The 23,377-nt window shown below is 32.9% G+C and overlaps 2 protein-coding genes across 2 annotated transcripts in view; both read left to right on the top strand.

The window, feature by feature from the left end:
• Positions 1–4,993, top strand: part of LOC139490492 (uncharacterized) — a 28,956-nt gene extending 23,963 nt beyond the window's left edge. The window contains exons 18-20 of the mRNA XM_071277268.1: positions 2,326–2,408; positions 3,047–3,517; positions 4,478–4,993. Of these exons, the coding sequence (XP_071133369.1) occupies positions 2,326–2,408; positions 3,047–3,109 (146 nt within the window). The 3' untranslated portion in view covers positions 3,110–3,517; positions 4,478–4,993. The remainder of the gene's footprint in view (positions 1–2,325; positions 2,409–3,046; positions 3,518–4,477) is intronic.
• An 11,737-nt stretch (positions 4,994–16,730) lies between these two features.
• The window catches only part of LOC139493511 (putative inhibitor of apoptosis), a 30,070-nt gene continuing 23,423 nt past the window's right edge, over positions 16,731–23,377 (top strand). The window contains exon 1 of the mRNA XM_071281993.1: positions 16,731–16,782. The gene's annotated coding sequence lies outside the window, so the exon portion shown is untranslated. The remainder of the gene's footprint in view (positions 16,783–23,377) is intronic.

The following is a 23,377-nucleotide window of genomic DNA, read 5'->3' as shown; positions in this document are numbered from 1 at the left end:
TGGCTTATAACTCAAAAACCAAAGCATTTAGAGCAAATCTGACATGTGGTAAAATTGTTCATCAGGTCAAGATCTATCTGCACTCAAATTTTCAGATGAATCGAACAACCCGTTGTTGGGTTGCTGCCCCTGAATTGATAATTTTAAGGAAATTTTGCTGTTTTTGGTTATTATCTTGAATATTATTATAGATAGAGATAAACTGTAAACAGCAATAATGTTCAGCAAAGTAAGATCTACAAATAAGTCAACATGACCAAAATGGTCAGTTTACCCCTTTTGGAGTTATTGCCCTTTATAGTCAATTTTTAACCATTTTTCGTAAATCTTAGTAATCTTTTAGAAAAATCTTCTTCTCTGAAACTACTGAGCCAAATTTAACCAAACTTGGCCATAATCATCATTGGGATATCTAGTTAAAAAAATGTGTCCGGTGATCCGGCCAACCAACCAAGTTGGCCGCCATGGCTTAAAATAGAACATAGGGGTAAAATGCAGTTTTTGGCTTATAACTCAAAACCCAAAGCATTTAGAGCAAATTTGACAGGAAGTAAAATTGTTGATCAGGTCACGATCTATATGCCCTGGAATTTTCAGATGAATCGGATAATCGGTTGTTAGGTTGCTGCCCCTGAATTGGTAGTTTTGAGGAAAATTTGCTGTTTTTTTTGTTATCTTGAATATTATTATAGATAGAGATAAACTGTAAACAGCAATAATGTACAGCAAAGTAAGAACTAAAAATAAGTCACTATGACCAAAATAGTCAATTGACCCCCTAAGGAGTTATTGCCCTTCATAGTCAATTTTTAACAATTTTCTTAAAATTTGAAGATTTTCAATAACATTTTCCACAGAAAGTACTGTTATAGATAGAGATAATTGTAAGCAGCCAGAATGTTTAGTAAAGTAAGATCTACAAACACATCACCATCACCAAAACACAATTTTGTCATGAATCCATCTGTGTCCATTGTTTAATATTCACATAGACCAAGGTGAGCGACACAGGCTCTTTAGAGCCTATAGTTCGTAAATCTTAGTTATCTTTTACAAAAATCTTCTCCTCTGAAACTACTGGGCCAAATTAATCCAAACTTGGCCACAATCATATTTGGGGTATCTAGTTTAAAAATGTGTCTGGTGACCTAGCCATCCAACCAAGATGGCCGCCATGGCTAAAAATAGAACATAGGGGTAAAATGCAGTTTTTGGCTTATAACTCAAAAACCAAAGCATTTAGAGCAAATCTGACATGTGGTAAAATTGTTTATCAGGTCACAATCTATCTGCCCTGAAATTTTCAGATGAATCGGACAACCCGTTGTTGGGTTGCTGCCCCTAAATTGGTAATTTTAAGAAAATTTTACTGTTTTGGGTTATTATCTTGAATATTATTATAGATAGAGATAAAACTTTAAACTGCAATAATGTACAGCAAAGTAAGATTTACAAATAAGTCAGCATGAATGAAATGGTCAATTGACCCCCTAAGGAGTTATTGTCCTTTATAGTCAATTTTTAACAATTTTTATAAAATTTGTAAATTTTTACTTACATTTTCCACTGAAACTACTGGGCCAAGTTTATTATAGATAGAGATAACTGTAAGCAGCAAGAATGTTCAGTAAAGTAAGACCTACAAACACATCACCATCACCAAAACACAATTTTGTCATGAATCCATCTGCTTCCTTTGTTTAATATTCACATAGACCAAGGTGAGCGACACAGGCTCTTTAGAGCCTCTAGTAGTTTATTTTACCGCAGTAGTTTTAATGAGCCATAACTCATCTGGCCTTTAAAAAAGAAATGTTTAGGAATATTTGGTTGTTGATTGCAGAATTTTGATTGACAATATTGCTTCTATATAATTTATTAACAACTTTTATATGATCAAGACAATCTAGAAATTGACATATTGCATGGATAACTTCTATTGTTGAATATATAATGTCATCCAAATGTCTTAGGGATATGTCCATCATTAAGTTGCTGTACCAGACATTTTTTTTTTTTTTATATCTGTTGTATTTTAATTTTCAACCTAATTTCCAAAAGAATATATCTTTTATTAATTTGGTGATGTACAGAGAGCGGTAGGTCGGCAGGGCAGCTGCAAATGTCCTGTGACTAGATAAAGGTCAATAACTATTTCCATGACTTTAACTTTTATTTTTAATGAATTGTAAACCTTTAAGTAGCAAAATGTGATACTTGGAGCATTGTCCATGCAATATTTTTTTACAAGCCTATTCCTCAAACACTGTATCATCATTGGTATATATCTGACAGCTGTATATTTTTATATTTTCTGTTTTTAAGGTCAGACAAAGAAACCTATCAGACCAAGTTCAGCACCATTAATCAGAACTACAGCTCACTCAGTGCCTGATGTCTGGGATGATGTAAGTTTAGAAGCAACAATTTTAACCAAACTTTTAACTTTCTCTAACTTCTTGAGCCAAGTAGAATACTTTAACCTTACAGAGCTTGAGATAAGCTGGGTATTTGCCTGCTCATCCAATAAAAACAATTAAAAACCCAATGCAATTGGCAATTGCAGTGTTCAAAAACCCAATTCATGCAAAGAAAAATTCAATAATACCTGCATTCATCATGTGAGTAATCATTGAACTACACTTTATGTTATTCTTTAGTGTAACATTAGTACAATTTATATGTAATATTTTGGTGGTAATTTATTTTATTTATATATTTCATTAGTCAAAATACATTACAAATGTTGATCAGATATAATAGCACGGCTATGGACAAAGAAAAATCTTGAATTAGATAAGATAACTTAAAATGGTTAATAAAGGGGACATTAGTAACATTTGACCACAAATTAGTTTTTGAAGCCATTGAGTTTTTATTATGATTATTTTACTGATTAAACAACCAAACATAAATATAAGGTTGTTACTTTTGTACAAAATGACTTGGCTAATGTCAGCCTTCCATCTGGTCTATGATTTAGCAGGAAGGAAGTTACAACTAAGTTTTTAACAAAGATAAACAATGAATTCATTTATATTTTCAGATTCAGGAAAGATGGCAGGTAGAAGACAAAGTTTGTGCTTTATTAAAAAGCTGGAAAAAGTGATTGGACACTGATATTTTGAATGAACCAACAATAGTATTGATCAAAGCTTCAAAAAGAAAATGAAGTTTATTGATTCAAATATATATCCAGTTTGATGCTTCCTATCGTTAAAAAACTGAAAGGATTTATAAATTTGTACTTGAACATAAAAAGTTCAATAAAGCATTAAATTTTGAAATGTTTGGCTCAAATTTTTAGCTCCATATGTTTAATAGATGTTTGTTTTGCTTATGGTGATTGTGCACCTTATATTGCTATCATATTTTGAAAGTGATTGTCAGAAAATTATCAGAATAATTAATATCTATATTAATTGTAATGTTTTAAATTTGATTCTGATACTTCTCAGAACTTACAGAAATAACTTGCAGCACTGAATAAACTTGTTGAAAAGTAATAACTCTTTCTGTGATTTAGGTTACAAATGCAATAATTTTTACATTATTAACAATATTGACTGAAATTTTATTTCAACCACAATGATAGTTATTTTTTTAACTATGTTAATTCATACAGATCTTTGCATTGAGGAATAAGGTCTGTTTAAATTTGCTGTGTGACTTTGAAGGGGCACTAGCTATCAAATTCATGTTCATCAATTTGACTAAAATTCTCATAATTGATTTATAACAACGTAAAACATGTATCTAAACTATCAAATTCTAAAATAAGCAATTTACAGAGCATGAGCATGATAACATGTAGCTTCGTTTCTTTTCGTGTGTATTTTAGTCAATACAACATCTAATCACCTATTGAGTTGACCTCTGATGACCATTTAAGTGATTTAAACATAAATAAAAATATAAATTGATTTACCAAATTGTGCTATTTGATTTTTCTAGGTTTGTTTAATTTCATATTATAGATTTAAAATTTATGTTTATCATCATTTTTACCTGTATAAGAATGATTTTTTTGTGGATCAAATAAGTGATAATTCATCACTATATACTATAGATATTCATATTATGAATAAGTTATATCTTACCAAATAGTGCTTCCCTAAACAGTTAGGTAAACTTACATGAGGGATACTTAGTTAAAGCTGTAAACTTAGTAAATTGTTACAGCAAATATACAATAAAGATATTATTACGTTAAAAAAAAAAAGAAATATTCCCTAATGCTTGAGGTTTGTTGAGATGAACTTCAAAACCCCTAATTTTAGCAACTGGGGGAGTCGAAGGGTGTTAACTTTCTGTTAATATTCAAATATTGTAATTATTATTCACTTTTCAGTGTTTTGTACAATATTTTTTTAGTTTTTAAGTGCCTGTGCAACGTGACCCAGGATTTTTTTTATCCAAATGTCATTAGCACTGTTTATGCAATCTAAATCGAAGTAATTTTCTCTGGGTCACGTAGACCTATTAAATTTTAAGAAACAATGACCGAAAATGGTAATTTTTCCTTCTTTTGGTGTTTTTGGTGCCCTTTAACCCTTTAACCTTGAATTTAAGTTGTTCAAGCCTTGGAAATGCACAAATCCTTTAAAAATATTTTCGCCAAATTCAAGTTATTTCATTTTCCCATATAGATTTAGAATACTTTTATTGTCCTTAAAAGTTTTAACAAAAGAAAGTTATTCCATGATTCTTAAAAAGTATTCATGGTCTTAAAGATGTAGAACGGAAATTTTGTTGCTAGAAAATTCTGACTGTCCAGTCTGCCTTATGTGTCACTTGATTTTAGAAGATATTTGTTATCAGCATACACATGATCATCATTGTGGCTGCAATCAGCAGATTAGGGTTGTCAAGTTTCATTTGATCTTTTTTATTACTATATTAAAAATGTGTGGTGCAATATATTTTATAAAAATGCTTATTTAATTACTATCTTTGTTTGAAGTAGTAGTAATATTTGCCAATTAAACATTTTAAATAGCATATACATAGTGAACTTTATTTTATGGAGTCCTAGAAATATACAATAACAATCAAAACCAATGAGTAAACAAAGACTTACAAAACCAAAGGACATTACATCAACAGTTATAAATAATAAATAACAAACAACACAAACTCCACTAAAAACTGGGAGTGAAATCAGGTGCTCCTGAAGGGTAAGCATTTCCTGCACCATATACGGCACCCATCATGTTATTTCTTTGTTCAGTTCGGTAATAATGGAAGGCTATTATGACTGAGGAAGAATATCAAATATAATTTCTGACACACTTTTGTCATAATGGCCAATCAGGTCATAATCACCAATCAGCTCATGATGGCAACGTAAAATTTCTTGAGTGATTACCTTAATTTGATTGATTCATAGCCCTGTCTTAACAACTTTTGAGAAAGATGGCCAGTGTAATCATTATTGCTTCCTTCAGCATTTCAAGCTTGCTCCTGTCTCTTGCAAATTTTTTAGTGTTGAATTCCAAAGTCCTTGAATCATTTTACTTGTTTTGTTATCTAGACCGCTTTAGCTTTCTTATATATTGTTCCATCTCAGATAGTGTGATGAAAGTGTCACTCTGCATGACATAAGGTGTTGGTGTTTTCTGTCTTTCTCTAATTTCTGTTCCTACGTCTTTATGCATGACATTGTTATGTTAGCATTGATTTCTGCCTAATAAACTTTTGAAAAGAAATTTGCAGTAGCTTTGCCTGTTATTGTTCTCCCTTTAATGTTTATTGATTTTTTGGGGGGTTTTTGATTGGAATTTATGTATCATATTATGTGACTATAGTGACAGTAAAAGCTATTGTCGTTGTTTTATTTTATACGAAATCTAGTATTTTTTCTGATCATTTTGCTAGATTGATATGAATTGCGTTGTGCAATATAAAATGCTTAAGCTTGTTAATTACTGAATCAATAATAAATGGTATATTTATGTAGAAAAGGCCTTGTTGTTTTGTAATCCTGTGAAAACTAACACTGACTTTAGTCAGAAGGGTCCAATAATGTAGTTAGATATAGACACATGGAGTTGTAACTTCAGTGAACGTTTTCAAACTGGATCCAAAGATAATAAACCAAAACAATGTAGGATGTTCAACTTACATCTTCATCAATAGAGAGGCGTCAAAAGAACATGACACACTCTTAATACCCCATGTCTAGCAATTGTGAATAAGTCTAGCTGAGGCTATTAAAATTTTGCCATATACACCAAATTGTATACTAGAAATAATAATTTTCCGTAGACTGCATGTGACAAATTTGACTTGAGGTAAAATGAAATTGTTTTGCAGGTTCTTTAAGGTACAGACTGAAGTTAAAGTGGTGTATACACCAATAACTCATTCAAAACTTCACCAAATTTAAGTTAGCTTAAGCTTCCTTAAATCAAGTGATGGCGATGTTGGTTTTTTATTTTAATTTATGAAATACTTATTATGTATAATGTAGTAAGTACTACTAGTAAGTTTTTGAAAGTAAAAAGAAATATACTTTTAAAGGCAGGCGAGACACAGGGTTTCTTTGCAATTTGTCTTTGGAAGGTGGTGTTGCTTTGATCCATTCTTACAGTGTTGGCTATGCACTGGTTTATAAATGTCAATGAAAGTAATTTATGCATGAATATTATTCTACTAAGTTCTGGGTTTTGTTCCAACAAGTTGCTTAAAACCTTGACTAATATTTATACATGTATACAAAGGTTTAGTTTTGAAATTTCGATATCTCCAGAAACTTAATTACATGCTTGATATCACATCATGGTTTTGGGTGATGTTAGTAATAGACTGAATCAGTCAGGGGACTTACTTAAATAAGTGATTTTCTAAATCACTGATTCAAGTAACATTATTTCCATAAAGGTTGGAAGTTACAGTTGTCTTTCTTTAATAATCACCTATTTAAGTAGTACAAATTAATCACTAGAAGAAGTGATTTAATCTTATTGTAGCTTTAAATATAGAATACTAATGATCCAGGGACTAATTATGTTTCTAAACTTATCAAAACCAACATCTGTGTTGTCTAGGATGACCAGGTCATTTCAGGTGATGACCTTGTACTGAATCTAGGATAATGACATAAAAATCACTTGTTTAAGTATCAGACCTCAATTTCCTTCTCAAAAATCACTTCTTTAAGTATCATTCTTTTAATAACCCCCACTAATTTCAACACCCCCGAACAGTGGAATTTTTATCGCGAACAGTAGAATTTTATTACATAATCTGAAAGATGAAACCTTGAACTTCACAGGAAAAATACTCCCACTGCTGGGAAAAATCTTTGAAGAAAGTATCAGTTCATTATGTAAAGCCATTATTATAGCATTTTTTCAACTAAAATAGAATTTTCAGTTAAATGATAGCATCAAAGGCATAAACCTTGCTACTTAAAAGAAGCAAAAAGTTCATTTTTTTTAAATTTTACTAATTAAAAAATATTATTTAAACCTATGTGTTTAAAATTTTGAAAAAACTACATAATCCCAATTTGTGACAAAACCTCGAATTTGCTACTCAAATAAGTGATTTAAAAATCACTTATTTCAGTAAGTCCCCTGACTGTGAATAGAGCATTATTATTTTTAACATTTATTGATCTTTTGAATAAACTTAGTTTTATATTGTAATGCAATCTTTGAAAGAGGCGCGGAAGATACCAAACGGACAGTCAAGCTCATAGATCGAAAATAAACTGACAACGCCATGGCTAAAAATGAAAAAGACAAATAACAGAACAGATGATACAACATAGAAAAACTAAAGACTAAGCAACATGAACCCCACGAAAAACTGGGACTGATTGGAAGGGTAAACAGATCCTACTTCACATGTGGCACCCGTGAAAGTCGTGTTAAGATCTCAAATAACATCTATTTTCCTTTTAAAAGCTTATCAGTAATAAATGGAAATGTTACATTCCTTAAAATCTGAGGCCTTACAGTGTGCCTCAAACCAAAATGAGAAATGTAAACTCTCTGAAGAAGTCAAAGGAACATCAGAATCAAGTTGATTTGGACACTTCGAAAATCACTCCTGATCAACAATTTTGAGGGGATTTAAGCCACTTAGAAATGTAGAGTCCATGAAGTATATGTTTTAATCGCTTTCATGGCTTAACCTCACGTCACACATTTTTATGTAAGATTTTTATCTTGCTTTGACAGAGTCAAAAAGCGAGACATAGGTATGCTGTTTCAAGTGGCAGCTGCAACAATGTATTATTTTGTGATAAGGTCTAGTGATTGAATGGTAAACAACATGAGATAGGTCAATCATATTTGGTATGCAGCTGTTTAATTAGCATTGACATATCTTTTTTCCATGGAGATTATTTGGCTCAAGCCCCTTACTCATGGTCTATTGACTTTGAAACGTTTGCTTAGTGTACATGTACTGTGGATTCATTATAATTCGTTGGAGGCTAATTTTAGTCGACTTCTTGGGTACGGGTGAACCACGAAATATAAGGTTCAACAGATAACTAAATTTGTATATGCTTGTAAGCAGATTTCGGTAAATCAAGAAATTGAATATCCAATTATTATAATATTGTAAGTTTTCACTAATCGACAAAAATTGGTACCCACAAAAATAAATGAATCAACAGCATTAGTTTGTTATTAGATCTGTTTCATATGAACTGCTAATGTTAAGTCAAATATATTTGATATGCAAATTTATTGGCATTTGCAAGTATCATTTCCATGGAGATTATATAGCCCCATCCCGTCTTCGTGGTTCATTGGCTTTGAAACTTTTACATAGTTTCAATTACGAATTAATGTTTGTGTTTAATATGTTTGTTTAAGGATTATGACTTATAATAAGTCAATGGTATTTCAGTGGTGGATCCAGAAGGGGTTTTGGGGTTTGAAACACCCCCTTTTTTTGGACGATCAATTGATTAATTTGAATGGGGAAATATTGTTGAAACCCCAACCCCCCTTTTTACCCTGGTTGGGACCCCTCCCTCTTTTTTTAAATTGCTGGACCCGCCTCTGTATTTGGCATGCAGTTGTGTTAACATTGGCACTTTTTACATCTCATTAACAGAGAGAGTGTTTAGCTATGTACTGACACTAATGATGAATCTCAGTCATGGTTCAATCACTTAAATTGTACATAACTTATAAGATGTTAAAGTATTGCTATTTTAATTTCAACATTTGTATAATCAAAATTAATTAAAGTTGGGACATATCTCTGTGATAACAGTTTATTCAAATTTTCAAATGATTATATCAGTCAGGGGTGCTACTTGTACAAGTGTATTTTATTTACTTGAAGAAGTAAAAAAAATTATACACATATAAGTAAATTTGTATGATACTATTCAAGTGAATTTTATTTACTTGTATAGGTAAAAAAGAAATTGGCTAAGTTACATGTATGTCCCTTAGGCATTCAGAATTTTTTTACTTGTATAAGTAAAAAAATCATCCTTTCTTCTTTTCTTGAATTCTTAAGATTTCTTTGCTCTAATAGAATTTTAAATTGTGTACCCTTTACAGATGTCTTTACTAATCATTTAAGTGTAATTTCATGGACAATGAAAATCCCATTTGTCTGTCATCTTCATAACACTGCTCTTTTACAAGCCCCAAAGGAGCAATTTTTGAAGGCCTTGCGCAAATATACAAGATCTTTGCTCAATCAGTTTCTTTGATGAATTAATTAGATAAAACATTGAACTTTAATGAAAAAATTTGAGCAAACCTGGGAAAAATCATTAAAGGCATGATTTTACATCTCAAAACTTGAGGATTTTTGTGGGATTGTAAGAAAAATTTACTTATACAAGTAAATTTTTTAGAAAATTAAGGGGAGATTATTCAAACATTATTTATTTACTTATATGTGTATATTTTTTTTTACTTCTTCAAGTAAATAAAATACACTTGTACAAGTAGTACCCCTGACTGTATATCAGCAATGCGGACAATTTCAAAACAGCTCATTCAATAAATTTTTTTACTGAATCATATTCCTTAGAAATGTAAATTACCCAGTAATTGACATTGTACGTGCTCTCAAGCCTTAATTTCCTTTTCAGAATGAATATAAATCTTTATAATAAACATATCTGAAGTTGACATCCTTAATGTTTCAGGGAAGTCATTAATATTTCTATATTTTCTATCAATTGGCAGTTATCATCCATACCCGTAAACTGAAAAATCCTAGTATACGGTTATGGATGGTAACTGCACATTTCTAGAAAACAAACTGTTAATATTGATGCCAACGTTTAACTTATATAATGTTAATAATGTAATGAAAATAGAAAGGAAAAGGAAATACGAAAAAAGGTTTGAAAACATCGATAAACAAAATGTTCTTCTTCTTACCGAGTCCATGTGTGTTGAAACACTGCACTGGTTATTTTGATGTATAATATACTAGCTATATTTACGGTTATTCCAGATTTTTACATGTTCCACTACAAACTTTTCCCCTTTTTCAAAATCCTGGATCGGCATTTGAATTGTCGGTGTTCGTGTTTGTCTTAATTGTTTGTTTTCAGTATAATTATTAGTCTTTTTTTCTTTTGAAATGTTTTACATCTTTCATACCGAGCCCTATTGTTGTCCTATAACATAAGACTGCATTTTAATTGCATTTTTACCATGTTTACAGCAGCTGACTATGGGGGCATTCCAGTGTACATATTGCTATCGCCTAGATTTCCATTACGTAAGTATAGATTCTTACACTGCAACAAGTGTATTACGATATTTCTCCACTCGAGACAATTAAATTTTATTATTTAAAGCGCGAGGCTTGCCGAGCCCTTTTTTAGGCTTTAAATAATAAAATTTAACTGTCGAGAGTGGAGAAATATCGTAATACACGAGTTATAGTGTCGGAATCTGTTTCTCTAATGCTTTTTATCGTTCTTTTTCAAAGATTTTCAGAAAATTGTGCTCTTTATATGCGAAGTCATCAGGCAAGGTCGCCTTTTTTCATGACGTCACAATAGGAAAATTGAGAAGAAAACAAAACATTTTGACGTCATAATCAAATTTCAACTAATCATTTGCCGAGAACAGATTTTTCACTAGTGAGGAGAAATATTTTTCTCCGACCGGTCAGGAAATGTGAAAATAGCACAAAAATTAGAGAATATTCGTTTTGGGCTTTTAACCGATCTATAAACATGATGATTACGTATAGGCATCAGCAAGTGCAAACTAACATTTCTAATTATCGCTTGTTATAAATTCAGTTCTTAAATGAATACTCATCAAATACTTTTAAAGGGGTTATAAATTCATTTCTTTAATGAATACTCTTCAAATACTTTTAAAGGGGATAAATTGATCATATTATCAAATATCAAATATCAAATATGTTTATTGGATAATCAATATATATGTACAGTGCACAATTGATGTCTTCCACACAATGAACAGATATTAAAATGTTTTGTTATAATGTATATATGTAAAATAAGAACTATCTTTAAAAAAGATATCCGACGTATTCAAATTTGATTATATGTTTAAAACTCTCATTTCGATAACCTTCAGAAGGACAAAGATACCATTTAAATAACGTTTTCTCTGTTTGTGTTCAGTATTCTCGGTCCTCGAATCTTTCTGTTTACATTCACCAAAACCCCGCGGAAATCTGTTCTGTTCTGTACAGGTATTCACCTCCGTTTAATCGGAGCACTCCACTTATCGGATGAGCAATTTAATTTACACACCGAGATTGCGGATATCTTTATATTTACATTAAAAATATGTACGACTAAAAGAAATATTTTAAAAGTCTTAAAATATTACGACGATAATAAGTTAAAAATATTATGTACACATCACAATTGCGGTAATAAGAATCAACACGATATCACAGTAAAAATGTATGCAGCTAATGTTCACCACTTGTATCACAATAAAAATGTACACAGCACAAGTTGCAAATACAATATCACGATAAGAAATGTACACAGAACTATTGCGGCAATAGCGTTCACCACTATATTGTGATAAAAATGTTATTTACAGCTTATTTAATAAAACTATAAGTGCCCTGCCAAGGCTATCATTAAAAGTATAAATCACGCACTTCTTGATAGACTGATACAAGTTAGCTTGGCATCCCATGCAGACTGTACAGACTATATTGGATATTGCTCTTGATTTGAAGATATTATAGAGTGTACTAGTTAGCTTGGCATCCCATGCAGACAGTACACACCATATATTTACGATTTCGGTGTTATATTACTTGAAAACTTTAACAGTTAAAATCTAGAACATTTTAGTAAGACTTATTTGCTATTTCAGTATTTAAATATATACTTTAGATTTATAAAAGTTAAAATCTAAAATAATTAGAGCCTTCATACATTTCTTTTACTTGATGTCACATAAAAGTTTTGTTCGCTTTATATGTAACTGGTAGCAAAGATCTTGTGTTTGCCTTTCTATATCCAGTAGCTTGTCCATTGGCTGATTATTCAGTATATTTGTCTTAGAACAATCCAGTATAATTTCCATCAGTATTTCATCATTACTGACGTCGATTGTACCACCCCCTTCTATCTCTCTTAGCTTGTTGACTAGCTTCGCCATGCATTTTTGTCGTACGTCACCTAGCCTAGTACATTCCAGGAGAAAATGTTCAAGGGTTTCATCATTGTCCTTACATAGCTTACAGTCAGGCAGTACTATATTTTTACTGAATTTTGCTTTTATACTTTGAAGCATGTAGGTACCAGTTACTAGCTTACATTTCAATTCCGCTTTTTTGATGTCATATTGATTATTTCGAACACATTTCCAAATGTTATGCGGATTATTTACCGGATTATTTTGCAACGATAAATGTTTGAGTGTTGATTTTGTATTACATTCTTCTGTCCAAATTGAAGACCAGTAATCATTTATGGCTTTTTGAAGTTGTTTTTTCCAAATATATTTTGATGGAGGATTTTTCATAATTTCTTCTGCTGTTGGGAGTTGATATTTTTGTAAAATTTTGCTTATACGACAGATGAAGGAATTGTCAAATTCTGTGCTGATTTCTAGTTCCCATTCTAGGATTTGATGTTCTATTGAGCCATCTAGGCGAGAAATTGAGAGAAATAAGGCTAGCATGTTTTTGTCCAGTACCGATTCAATGGGTTCAGCTCCTATTAGTATATATACTGCTGCAGATGCTGTCCTATCTGATAGACTTTGAAATTGTTTGAACATTTTCCTCTGTAACTTTTCTAGTTCAGATACATCCTTTTTCATGCATATTTGTACTTCGAGTCCATAAAGATAGCGGGGGGCAACATATGTTTTCCAGATCTTTTTAAGTACCAGCGGTGACATTCCTGTTCTGGCATGTAGGCCAGAACATAGCAAGGCATATATAGTTTGCCGGCCAGTTTTTAGCCTTTCGTCCAAGTTGACTTTGCCATTTGTTGCCCTGGTGATACCTAGATGCTTCAGCTTTTCTACTCTTTTTATTTCTTTTCCATCGAAGCTGTATGAATGCGTTTGTTGCTTTAATCCTTTAGATACGCACATTATCTCTGATTTGTCTGGATTAATTTTAACCATGTCTCTTTTAGTGTGGAAGTCTATAATATTGAGCATTGCCTGTAAATCTGACCGCTCACCCAGTAAGGCAATATCGTCCGCACATGTAGGAGAGCCTACTTGTATGTTGCCTATTTTTGCGCCTAGATATTACTACTGGATATTGCATTGAGAATGGTATTATTGTATCGCTTGTATAGCAGAGATGATAATTTTGCTCCTTGACGGACCCCTTGCATGATATTGATACTTTCTGATGTTTCATTATTCCACTTGATTTTGAGAGACAGATCTTGATAGATGTTCCAATGTACATATGTAGGTGCGTTCTAAAAGTCATGTACGTTCGTACAACAAAGTTTACATTAAAAATTATATAATTGTCCCAAATAAACAGCTGTCACGGATGCAAAGAGCTATTGGAGAAACAATTATTTTAATAAAAATATAAATCTTAGTAAGATCTAGTTCAAATATTTATAGTTTTTCACTTGCTTTCCATCACGATATAATTAACGAGACGTTTTTTCAAACACAACCAAATCATCCACCATGACATCATTTTGTCCAATCACAGAAAGTATTTTCGAGCATGCGTATTCAATGTATTCTGTTGCCATATTTAAGCGTCCTTAAGTTCAAAGGGCACAAACCGAAACTATACCGACTACGTCGGAAAAATCATTAATATCTATATGCACACGCATGCTGAAGAATATCTCAAGAACGTGTGCAATCTCAAGTAACGATAACCCTGCATGGATGATTAAACATTTTTTGTCGGAAAATACGGATGCCTACTCAAATTCATTCTATTAGAAAAATCGAATTATGATAGAAGAGTGACGTGTCAATCATGCACTTGCACTGCACTATTGTTTATATAGTAGAATAGAATGATATACAAATGCATGGAAATTATATAAACATGTAACTGTAATATACAAGTATTAATATGATATATAACAATAAACCAGAGTATACTGATTTCTATCACAGTGACTACAATATAATAGTCATTGCGGCGAGGATGAATTCCCTGTCATTAATTTATCATCCAAGCACGAACTTGTCCCAGAAAAAAATATATCTGTACAATTACCTCACTTTCAGGTATGGAGATAGGATTTTTTTTCTGAAACAATTAAGTGCTTGTCGGACCATCCACAAGGACTTGCGGTCATTCGATGTTCAGTACTTCAGTACTTTGATTAAAAGAGGGATGAACAATACCAGAGGGAGAATCAGCCCCATAGATAGAAAATAAACTGACAACGCCATGGCTAAAAATTAAAAGACAAACAGACAAATAATAGTACAGAAGACATAACATAGAAAACTAAAGACTAAGCAACACGAACCCCACCAAAAACTTCGGGTGATATCAGGTGCTCCGGAAGGGTAAACAGATCCTGCTTCACATGTGGCTACAGTCGTGTTGCTTATTTTATTACAAATCCGGTAAATAGTCTAATTCGGGAGGTCACATTCGTAAAAAGGGAAAGGGTATTGTAGTTGCGACATCTATGAAACGGTTATTCCATTAACTTTGTTATGCTGATATGTTCTTAATTCAAAATGATTGTTCTTTAGTTTAAAACAAACTCCGCAGGAAAATAGTAAAACCAGCAAATATAATTTTATATAACATATATAACAAATGTCAAAATCTTAGAACAAAAGCAGGCCGAAAAAAACAAATATTGCGACCGAACGGATATATTTTGTAGTATATGTAATATGGTCTTTAATGGCTTATATTAACTTACTGTACGGTATATGGTATATGCTTTGCTCGATGCTAAAAGCCTAGCTTACATGTAGTGAACTATTCATGTCTTCTTTGGTAACCATACAACATCTCGTTTTATGATGTATGCAGAATATAGAGATTATAGAAATTAGTATAATATATTTTATAAATATGACTACAAATCTATTTTAGTACTAGTAATCTTGATGTTCAGTTCTAAATATGCATATCAAATGTACATTTGTAAAGCTGTATATAAACTGTACAGCTGTATATATACTGTACATCTGCCGGTAAAGTTGTATATAATAATGGACCTTCATTTCAGGCTGTACGACTTTGGTCCTCATAATCCTTCCTGTCATCACCAATACTACGTCCGAGACGCATTTGCCAGTACTCCATCATCGTGGTTAGCAGGCTGCCAGGCTGACCAAACTGGCCATGAAAGCAGCCGTTGTAAAGATATAACATCTATTTTAGTCAACAAAACCAGTGCATAATAACTCACAAGACCAAGATGGTGGCCTACCAAAATGACGTCCTCCACCTGTTCCTGCCCCACTGGAGAAAATATCACACAAACGCTCACCAATTTGACCGCCTTCGGGCACCGAGCCGATCGTGCGAGGCTGTATAGTCTGTCAAGGTCGTTTAAAACTTCCATTTGTTTGCTGTATATAAACTGTACAGCTGTTAACTTGAATTGTTTATAAACTGTACATCTGTTTATAACTTGTTTATAAACTGTACATCTGTGTATAACTTGTTTATAAACTGTACATCTGTAAAACTGTATATAAACTGTACATCTGTAAAACTGTATATAAACTGTACATCTGTAAAACTGTATATAAACTGTACATTTTTATAAAGTCAAACGTTTCAATGACTATGTATGAATCCCCCCTCCCCCTCTTGAATTGAATGTAGGACAGAAAGTCACAGGACAAAAAGTCACGGACAAAAAATCACAGACAAAAAATTCATAGGACAAAAAGTCACAATTCAGTTTTGAGATAATTTTTCTTTGAACATGAAAAAACTTATTTTGAAATTATTTTTTTTTGTATTTTTCTTTAAGTTTCATATATGAAGCAACTTTAATTTGTTGTTGAAATGTATTCAATAAATATAAATAATCATCAAATAACTGTCAGGATTGTTATGAAAACAAAATGTCAAAAGTGGCTTGGCACTTAAATGGTGTCAATCCGCTTCGCGGATTATTCAATGTGAAGAGTCAAAAATTAGTTTTATGGTTCAATAAATTCAAAATAGATAATAGCCATTCATTAAATATGTCATAATCATGCAGACCACGGTAATCTGACTAGAGTAGCTATTATGAGTCTTTATGAAAACTCAAACTTTTCATGGGATTTCCATAACCTAATAATAAACATATTTTTAGATTAGGGTATTTCCATTCTTCCGCTTTCAGTTTAAAGGCAACGAAAGTTTCAGGTATGTAGGTCTTTTCTGTCTCTATAGTACTTGTATTAACAATATTATTAACAACGTACACTTTATTTTGTTAGTTGTATGATAATAATTGTATTCCATAAGACCGGTATTTCTTTTATTATCTAACAAATACTTTATTAATATATTTATGACAAAATGTATTCATTTATAATATTGATGAATATTCCATCCTTAAGGGTTAACATGGTTAACTGGGTTATATAAATAAAGTCACATCGTGACATGATCATCCTCGGCAGTGACTCACAAAGAATGAATATATCCTAAACCATGCACTCACTGTACTATACGTATATAGTATTGAACGTGCCGGCACGCATAAAGCAACAGTAATGTTAAATTTAAAAATAACACTGGTAGACCTATATAAATAGGCATGAAGAAATACATTTAAAATGTATTGATCGACAGTCATTAATTTCATACACATCATCTATATTTTTAAACCAACTGTCAAAATATCTAATTTTGTTCAGCCAATTTTACAACGGTTGAGAACAAAACTCCGAGCAAAACTCACACCTTGAAGCAAATATTATCAGCAGATTTAACTAAAATGTTTTCCGAACTCCCAGCATGCTGTTATCTTTATAAAGTTCGATACTTCTTATCATAGGGCAGCATACGTTTTTGCTCTATTAAATTATATGTATGGACAGCAATACCCAACTCGGTTATGTTAAATAAATATACGAATTAAAATCATATGAAGTAATGTTAATATTTTTTAACACTTTAGAATTCATATAATAAGTTCCTCATGTTCCTCAACGTCACTTTTTTAAGTACAAATGGATAAAATCTAAAATTGGCCTGATATACTGTGTAAGAGATCGATTGATTTTTTATTTGATGATATTGATTTAATAATGAAGAACAAAAAAGTCAACACCATTATTATTCAATTTATTTGTTTGCATATAACTGTATTTCTTGCTATCAATAATGCCAATATTTAAATGTTTTGCAAGATTTTTTTTTACAGCATTCCAAAGGAAAAATATATCCGTATCGTACTATAAGTCTGAGTTAAATGAACCCGACATGACAAAATGTGCAACAATGCAATCGATAAAGAAAAACCCATCGCTTCATGTATAAGACGAAAAACGCAAAAAATATAAAATGAGAGTATACCAACGACAACTACTAAATTAAAGTTTAATGGCTTCAGCAAGTAACTTTTATATATAGTGTGGCGGGGTAAAGCACGTGGGTGAGCGATCAATCCTCTCCGAACATGGAACAGTGGTGTGACAGCACAAACTATCAAAATCAGCTGAAAAATGGCTGTACCTATCAGATCGACAATAAGAATAAGAATATCGAACTCCAAGTTTGATTAAAAAATGAGAAGTTCCTAAAAACTGACTAAAACGAAGGGAGGCAGAATTTATCACATGAAAGACCAACTGTAGTTAGGTCTTTCATCGGGCAATTCTAATACTTCGAGGTGTGTTAAACGACAAGACAAAACCATCTAACTAATAAAACCTCCCAATTACATGACAATTCCATTATATTGATAACATTAGGTTAGCAACCCAACAGACATCATAGGATAATGTGATTATAATTGTGATCCAGCTGTAAAGCACTCACACAGACACACACACAAAATGACTTACTAAATTCTCAAAGACATATTTAACAAAAATCTAAGTGTACTCGAATTACTGAAAGGTTGTTCAAAGCCAATTACAACTGAAGATATAAAATATGAATTAGTTATTCAGTGTTAAGTTTTTCTGCTGGAGTTATATTGATCTTGATAGGAACTACTAACTAATAAACAACGATATCTTCTATGAAATTACATTACTGTCTGAACATCTAAGTTAGTCGACGCTTTCGGTCCCTGTCCACTAGATCATGGTCCAGTAACTGAATTAATAATCAATGTTGATGTCCAGATTGTCATTTTCCGAATTTCATGCCGATAAGCAAGATATATGTCTGTGTCAATAGTATATTTTTTTTGTAAATGAAAATGTGCTTTGTCGAAATGACATTGTTCCCTGTTGTCAAAAGTTTTGTACGTTGCTACCTTAAATGCTTTAATGCAAATAGAGTAAAGCAATTTCCACACACATATATATAGTTGTTTTCTAGTTTTGCCATTAATGCTTGTCTTTGTCTTTTGTATAGTTATCTTTAAACCTAAAGATAGAGCAGTCTCATGTAGAATTGATGTTTTGTTCTGAATGTTTTTCTATTTGTTTATAATAGGCATATGCTATCTGCAAAATTTAGGTCTTTTAAGAAAGTGTTTATTGATCATCTTATTCTAGTTGCTCTATTGACAAGTGTTCTTCTCAGTCGATGACAACGAGAAAAAGAAAGGGAGATATTACTTAGTATGCAGCCTTGTCTGTTATTCGTTTGGCAATAACTCGAAGTAACACTTTTGCAGATCATACAGATAGTAGAGACATATCCATGCCAAGGAATCCTCGACCCCCTACGGCAGTCATTAGTAGCTAAAGATTTGATTTCATTCAAGAAATTAATGTATGACCTTCATGTACGTGTCGCTTAGAACACGGCCATATACCAAATGGTCAAAATTAATCATCCATGTAATTTGCTCTATGGGGTGTTTGCAGAATTTCAACGGAGGTAATTTCTTGGCATGTCTCCAGTTGTTGCAATTCTTCATATCTATTTTTTGCGAGTTTAACCAGTAGTCCTTCTTCCCAGTCTTTAGGTACAATTTCTTCCTCCAATATTCTACTAAATATTGTATACGTAGTACTGATTCTGTTGTTTCTACCTCTGACATTGCTTACTCAATTTACCATTTTTGAGCTTGCATCATGCTTTCTTTATTTCACCCAGCCTCAATTTCCCCCCTCTGGTATATCTAGTTCCATTTTCTATTCGGTGTTATCAAAGTGTGCTTGTTTGTTTGGTGGTTCTTTGTTTAAAACTTTTCGCGAAAGTGCTCTGTCCATCTTTCAAGTTTCTGCATGTCAATACAATGTTTATACCTCTCTATTCTTGCGTAAAACTAGAGTGTTACTGTTATTACTTTTCCCTAATAGCTGTTTAATGATTTTATTTACAGTCCTTAGTTCTCCATCTTTGCATACCTCTTCTGCTTCATTGGTAAATCCTTGAATATACTGCAGTTTGTCTTCTTTAGTTTTTTTCTTAACTTCTTTAGTAAGCTCTGAGTATTCTTTTTGTAGTTTTACTCTCAACCTGTCTGACTGCAATTACTTTTTGTAAATCTTTTCTTTTCTATAACATTCCAGGTTGTATCTGAAGTCCCCCTTTTTCTTGTACTGTCTCTGATTCTAAGGACATTAACAGCTGTATCATTAAGTTCAGGACCAATGTTTTCGTTGTTTTCGCTGATATTTTGTTATTTTTGGTATTGGTTTCTTAAGCTGATGTTAAATTTGTGTCTTATCAGGTTTTAATGGGGTGGGTATTACATGCTTTTCTATTATGTTGTGGTCTGACTACTTTACCCAATTTAATTTAATCTTCCAAGCTAGAAGGTAATGATCACTTCCAAAATTTGCTTTTCTTTCAACACAGACACTCATCAGACTTTGTCCTTCTTCCATTTACAAGTATGTGGTCTATCTGGTTTTGGTCCCTGTAAGTTCCTTGTAAGCTTGTGAACGTCCCTTTGAAGAAATAATGATCCTCCAATAACTAAATCATTTAAGTTGCACAAATCATTTAAAAGCACACCATTCTAATTGCATTCTCCACATCCATGTATTCCTGTTATTCTTTCTTTACATGAGTTATCTGTCCCAATCTTTGCAAGTAGACACAATTTGCTGGTACTTTACTTTGTAGTTTGTTATAAAACTTATTCTTGTCCTCAATGATTGATTCGTTGGTAGATGCATAGCATTGAATCACTGTTTGTTTTGAATATTTGGAGTAGAATTTCTGCCTTCATTAGACACATTCATTGGGTCATTTGTCCTCATTCGCGCAATTCAATGATTCTTTTGGTGTGTTTTCCGTAATCAGCTTCTTTTTACTCTGCCTGGTGATAAGCCATGCGAGAAACCTACTTCCTGTAGGATGAAGTTTTGCTGTCTGGGTTTTCTTTCCCATAGACGATTGCCTACAATGGCTGACGAGCTCTATCTTCCTGGCTTTTCTGTCTGGGTCTGCTCCCATAACCGTTGCTCTTCCCAGATCTAACCTAACCACAAGGTAGTGGTACTATTTACCCATAGTTGGGACCAGGTTGATGAGTACAAGAGCGTGCCTACACATTGCATCTTTTGGGCCTTTGCTACTCCGAGATCCTCTACAATAATGCCTAGGATGCTAGATCCTAGTTACCATTTGCTGTCGCGGGGAGGTATTGTAGAAGTCTTGAATACTAGTAGTGAAGAGGATATGTACTGGCAGAAGGACTTAATCACTCGGCTTTCTTTTCAACTACAAAGAAGCTAGCTAAGGGTGTTAAAGGAGCCTATGGCTCTAACCACTCTAGCCGCGTACACACTACTGTGGTACAAACCACCAGCACACTAAATTAAGTGTTGTAGAAATGTACGAAGATGGTTTCAACGATAACAAATCTCCGAATAATTGATATTAACAAAACCTAAGAGATGACAGGTTATCTCTTGTTCAAATTCATAAGGCTACTAATTCCGATAGACCTATTGTTTCAGCGAGTAGTCATCCGACTGAACAAACACCCGGGTTGTGGACTTTTACCTCTGTCAACATTTTTAAGATTGACCATCTGTTATCAAGCCAATTACTAATTGCTTAAGAAAATGCAGTCATCTTCCAGAGTAGCAAATTTACTCAGGAGAGATGTAAATCCAATATCACCTACCATGAGATTTCCATCTCTCTAACAGATGACATGACATCTACAGACATACATTTTAAGTCTGCTTACATGCATAAATACTTGTCTCAAAAAAGAACGGTAATTACACTTTTTTACTTGAAGAATACCACACAATCTGGCAACTCAAGTTAAGAGAATATGTTCCAACAAAGAAAGAAGTAAAAGACGATGAAGTCATTTCGAAACTTATTTGGAGAGACAGGGCTATAAATATAAACACGTTAAGACTATTTCAAAAATATTTCAAAAAGCGGAAAATATCCAAAGGAGCAAACTGCTAGAATATAAAGATAAAGATAAAAAATAAAACATTCCATGTGTATAACTAACAACTCATATATATAAAAAAAAACAGGCTTCGGTGTTATTGGATATCAGTTGATATAATTCAAGATCTTTCCTGTTCCCCCTAAATGCATGATAGCTTTAAGGCAACCCAAAAGTCTGCGAAACTTGCTTTATCTGATTATTACGTATTGAGAATGCCGTTCGTGATGACAAACGCTGCAAATGTTGCCTGTAGATACATCGATACATCAATCATCAAAATTCCATAATAAGACCACAAAAAAATATCATAGCGAATATAATGCAATGTGACCTGCAAAAATATGAAGGTTTGTGGCTTCCAATATATAGGTTGGTCAAATCAGCCAATCCCGACACCCGCGTCAATAGTGATATTTCTAAGTAGCCTTTTCTCCCAGTAAATTATTCAATATTACAGAAAGTTGGCTCATAGATTTTACGATGATAACCGCATGAAAGTCCTAGTGATTGAACAAAAAACTTCACTGGTCGGAGTGATGCCTAGCGAGATGTTTGTGAAAGCTTCTGGATAAGATATCTTAAAAAGCTGGGGTCACACATTCACGATTTTTACTGCCGTCCTTGACAGGACCATTCCCGATTAAAATTTGTCAAAAGTCTGATCAAGATCGTGTGAATCGTGGATGGAAATTCGATTTGTATCTTTCGCCAGGTAAAATTCGACCGAGTCTGTCACGACTGCGTCCCGATTCTACCGAATGTAATCCGACAGAGATCAGATAGTGACAAGACAGTGAACCGACGCTGACGGAAGTTATCCGTTCGAAAACTGTCGGCATAATCGGGATGATCGGGTACTGTCGGAGCGTAATCCTATCACGGTCCGCTCTATCGCATTGCAAACGGCTTTGTCTGGTCTCAGTCGTATTGTATTCTGTTATTGTCGGGACTTCTCCAGATCATTCCCGTTCCACAGGAAACCGTCCCGAATACACAGAACATTGTTAGGAATTCGATCCGATACAGCAGAATCTGTCACGACATAGGCACGATTGTAATCCGACTAGAAAAAATCGGCTGAGTTTCCCCGAATGTTACGGGACGCACCTAACTGTCGGGGTGCTTTGCCGAACTATTCGGACCCTTCCCGACCAGTAGGAATCTGTTACGAACTAAAACGACTGCGTTCAGACAATAATAGGACATTCCAGATAATTGAGGATACTAATCCGACTTTTTCACTTTTCGTGTCGTATCGCTGTCTGATCTCAAACGGGAGCAATAATCGGCAATGTGTGAACCCCGCATTATATAAAAAAAATTATAAGCCATGATCTCTCAAAAACTATATAACATATCTTATAAACTATATGAGATATCTTATAAACTATATAAGATATCTTATAAATTATATAAGGTATATGTCTTATATAAAAAAATATTTGTAAGGTATCAAACGGC

This window comes from Mytilus edulis, chromosome 10 (assembly GCF_963676685.1).
Source record: "Mytilus edulis chromosome 10, xbMytEdul2.2, whole genome shotgun sequence".
Lineage (NCBI taxonomy): Eukaryota > Metazoa > Mollusca > Bivalvia > Mytilida > Mytilidae > Mytilus > Mytilus edulis.
Note: the sequence above shows the minus strand (reverse complement) of the source record. Positions and strands in the feature narration are given on the sequence as shown.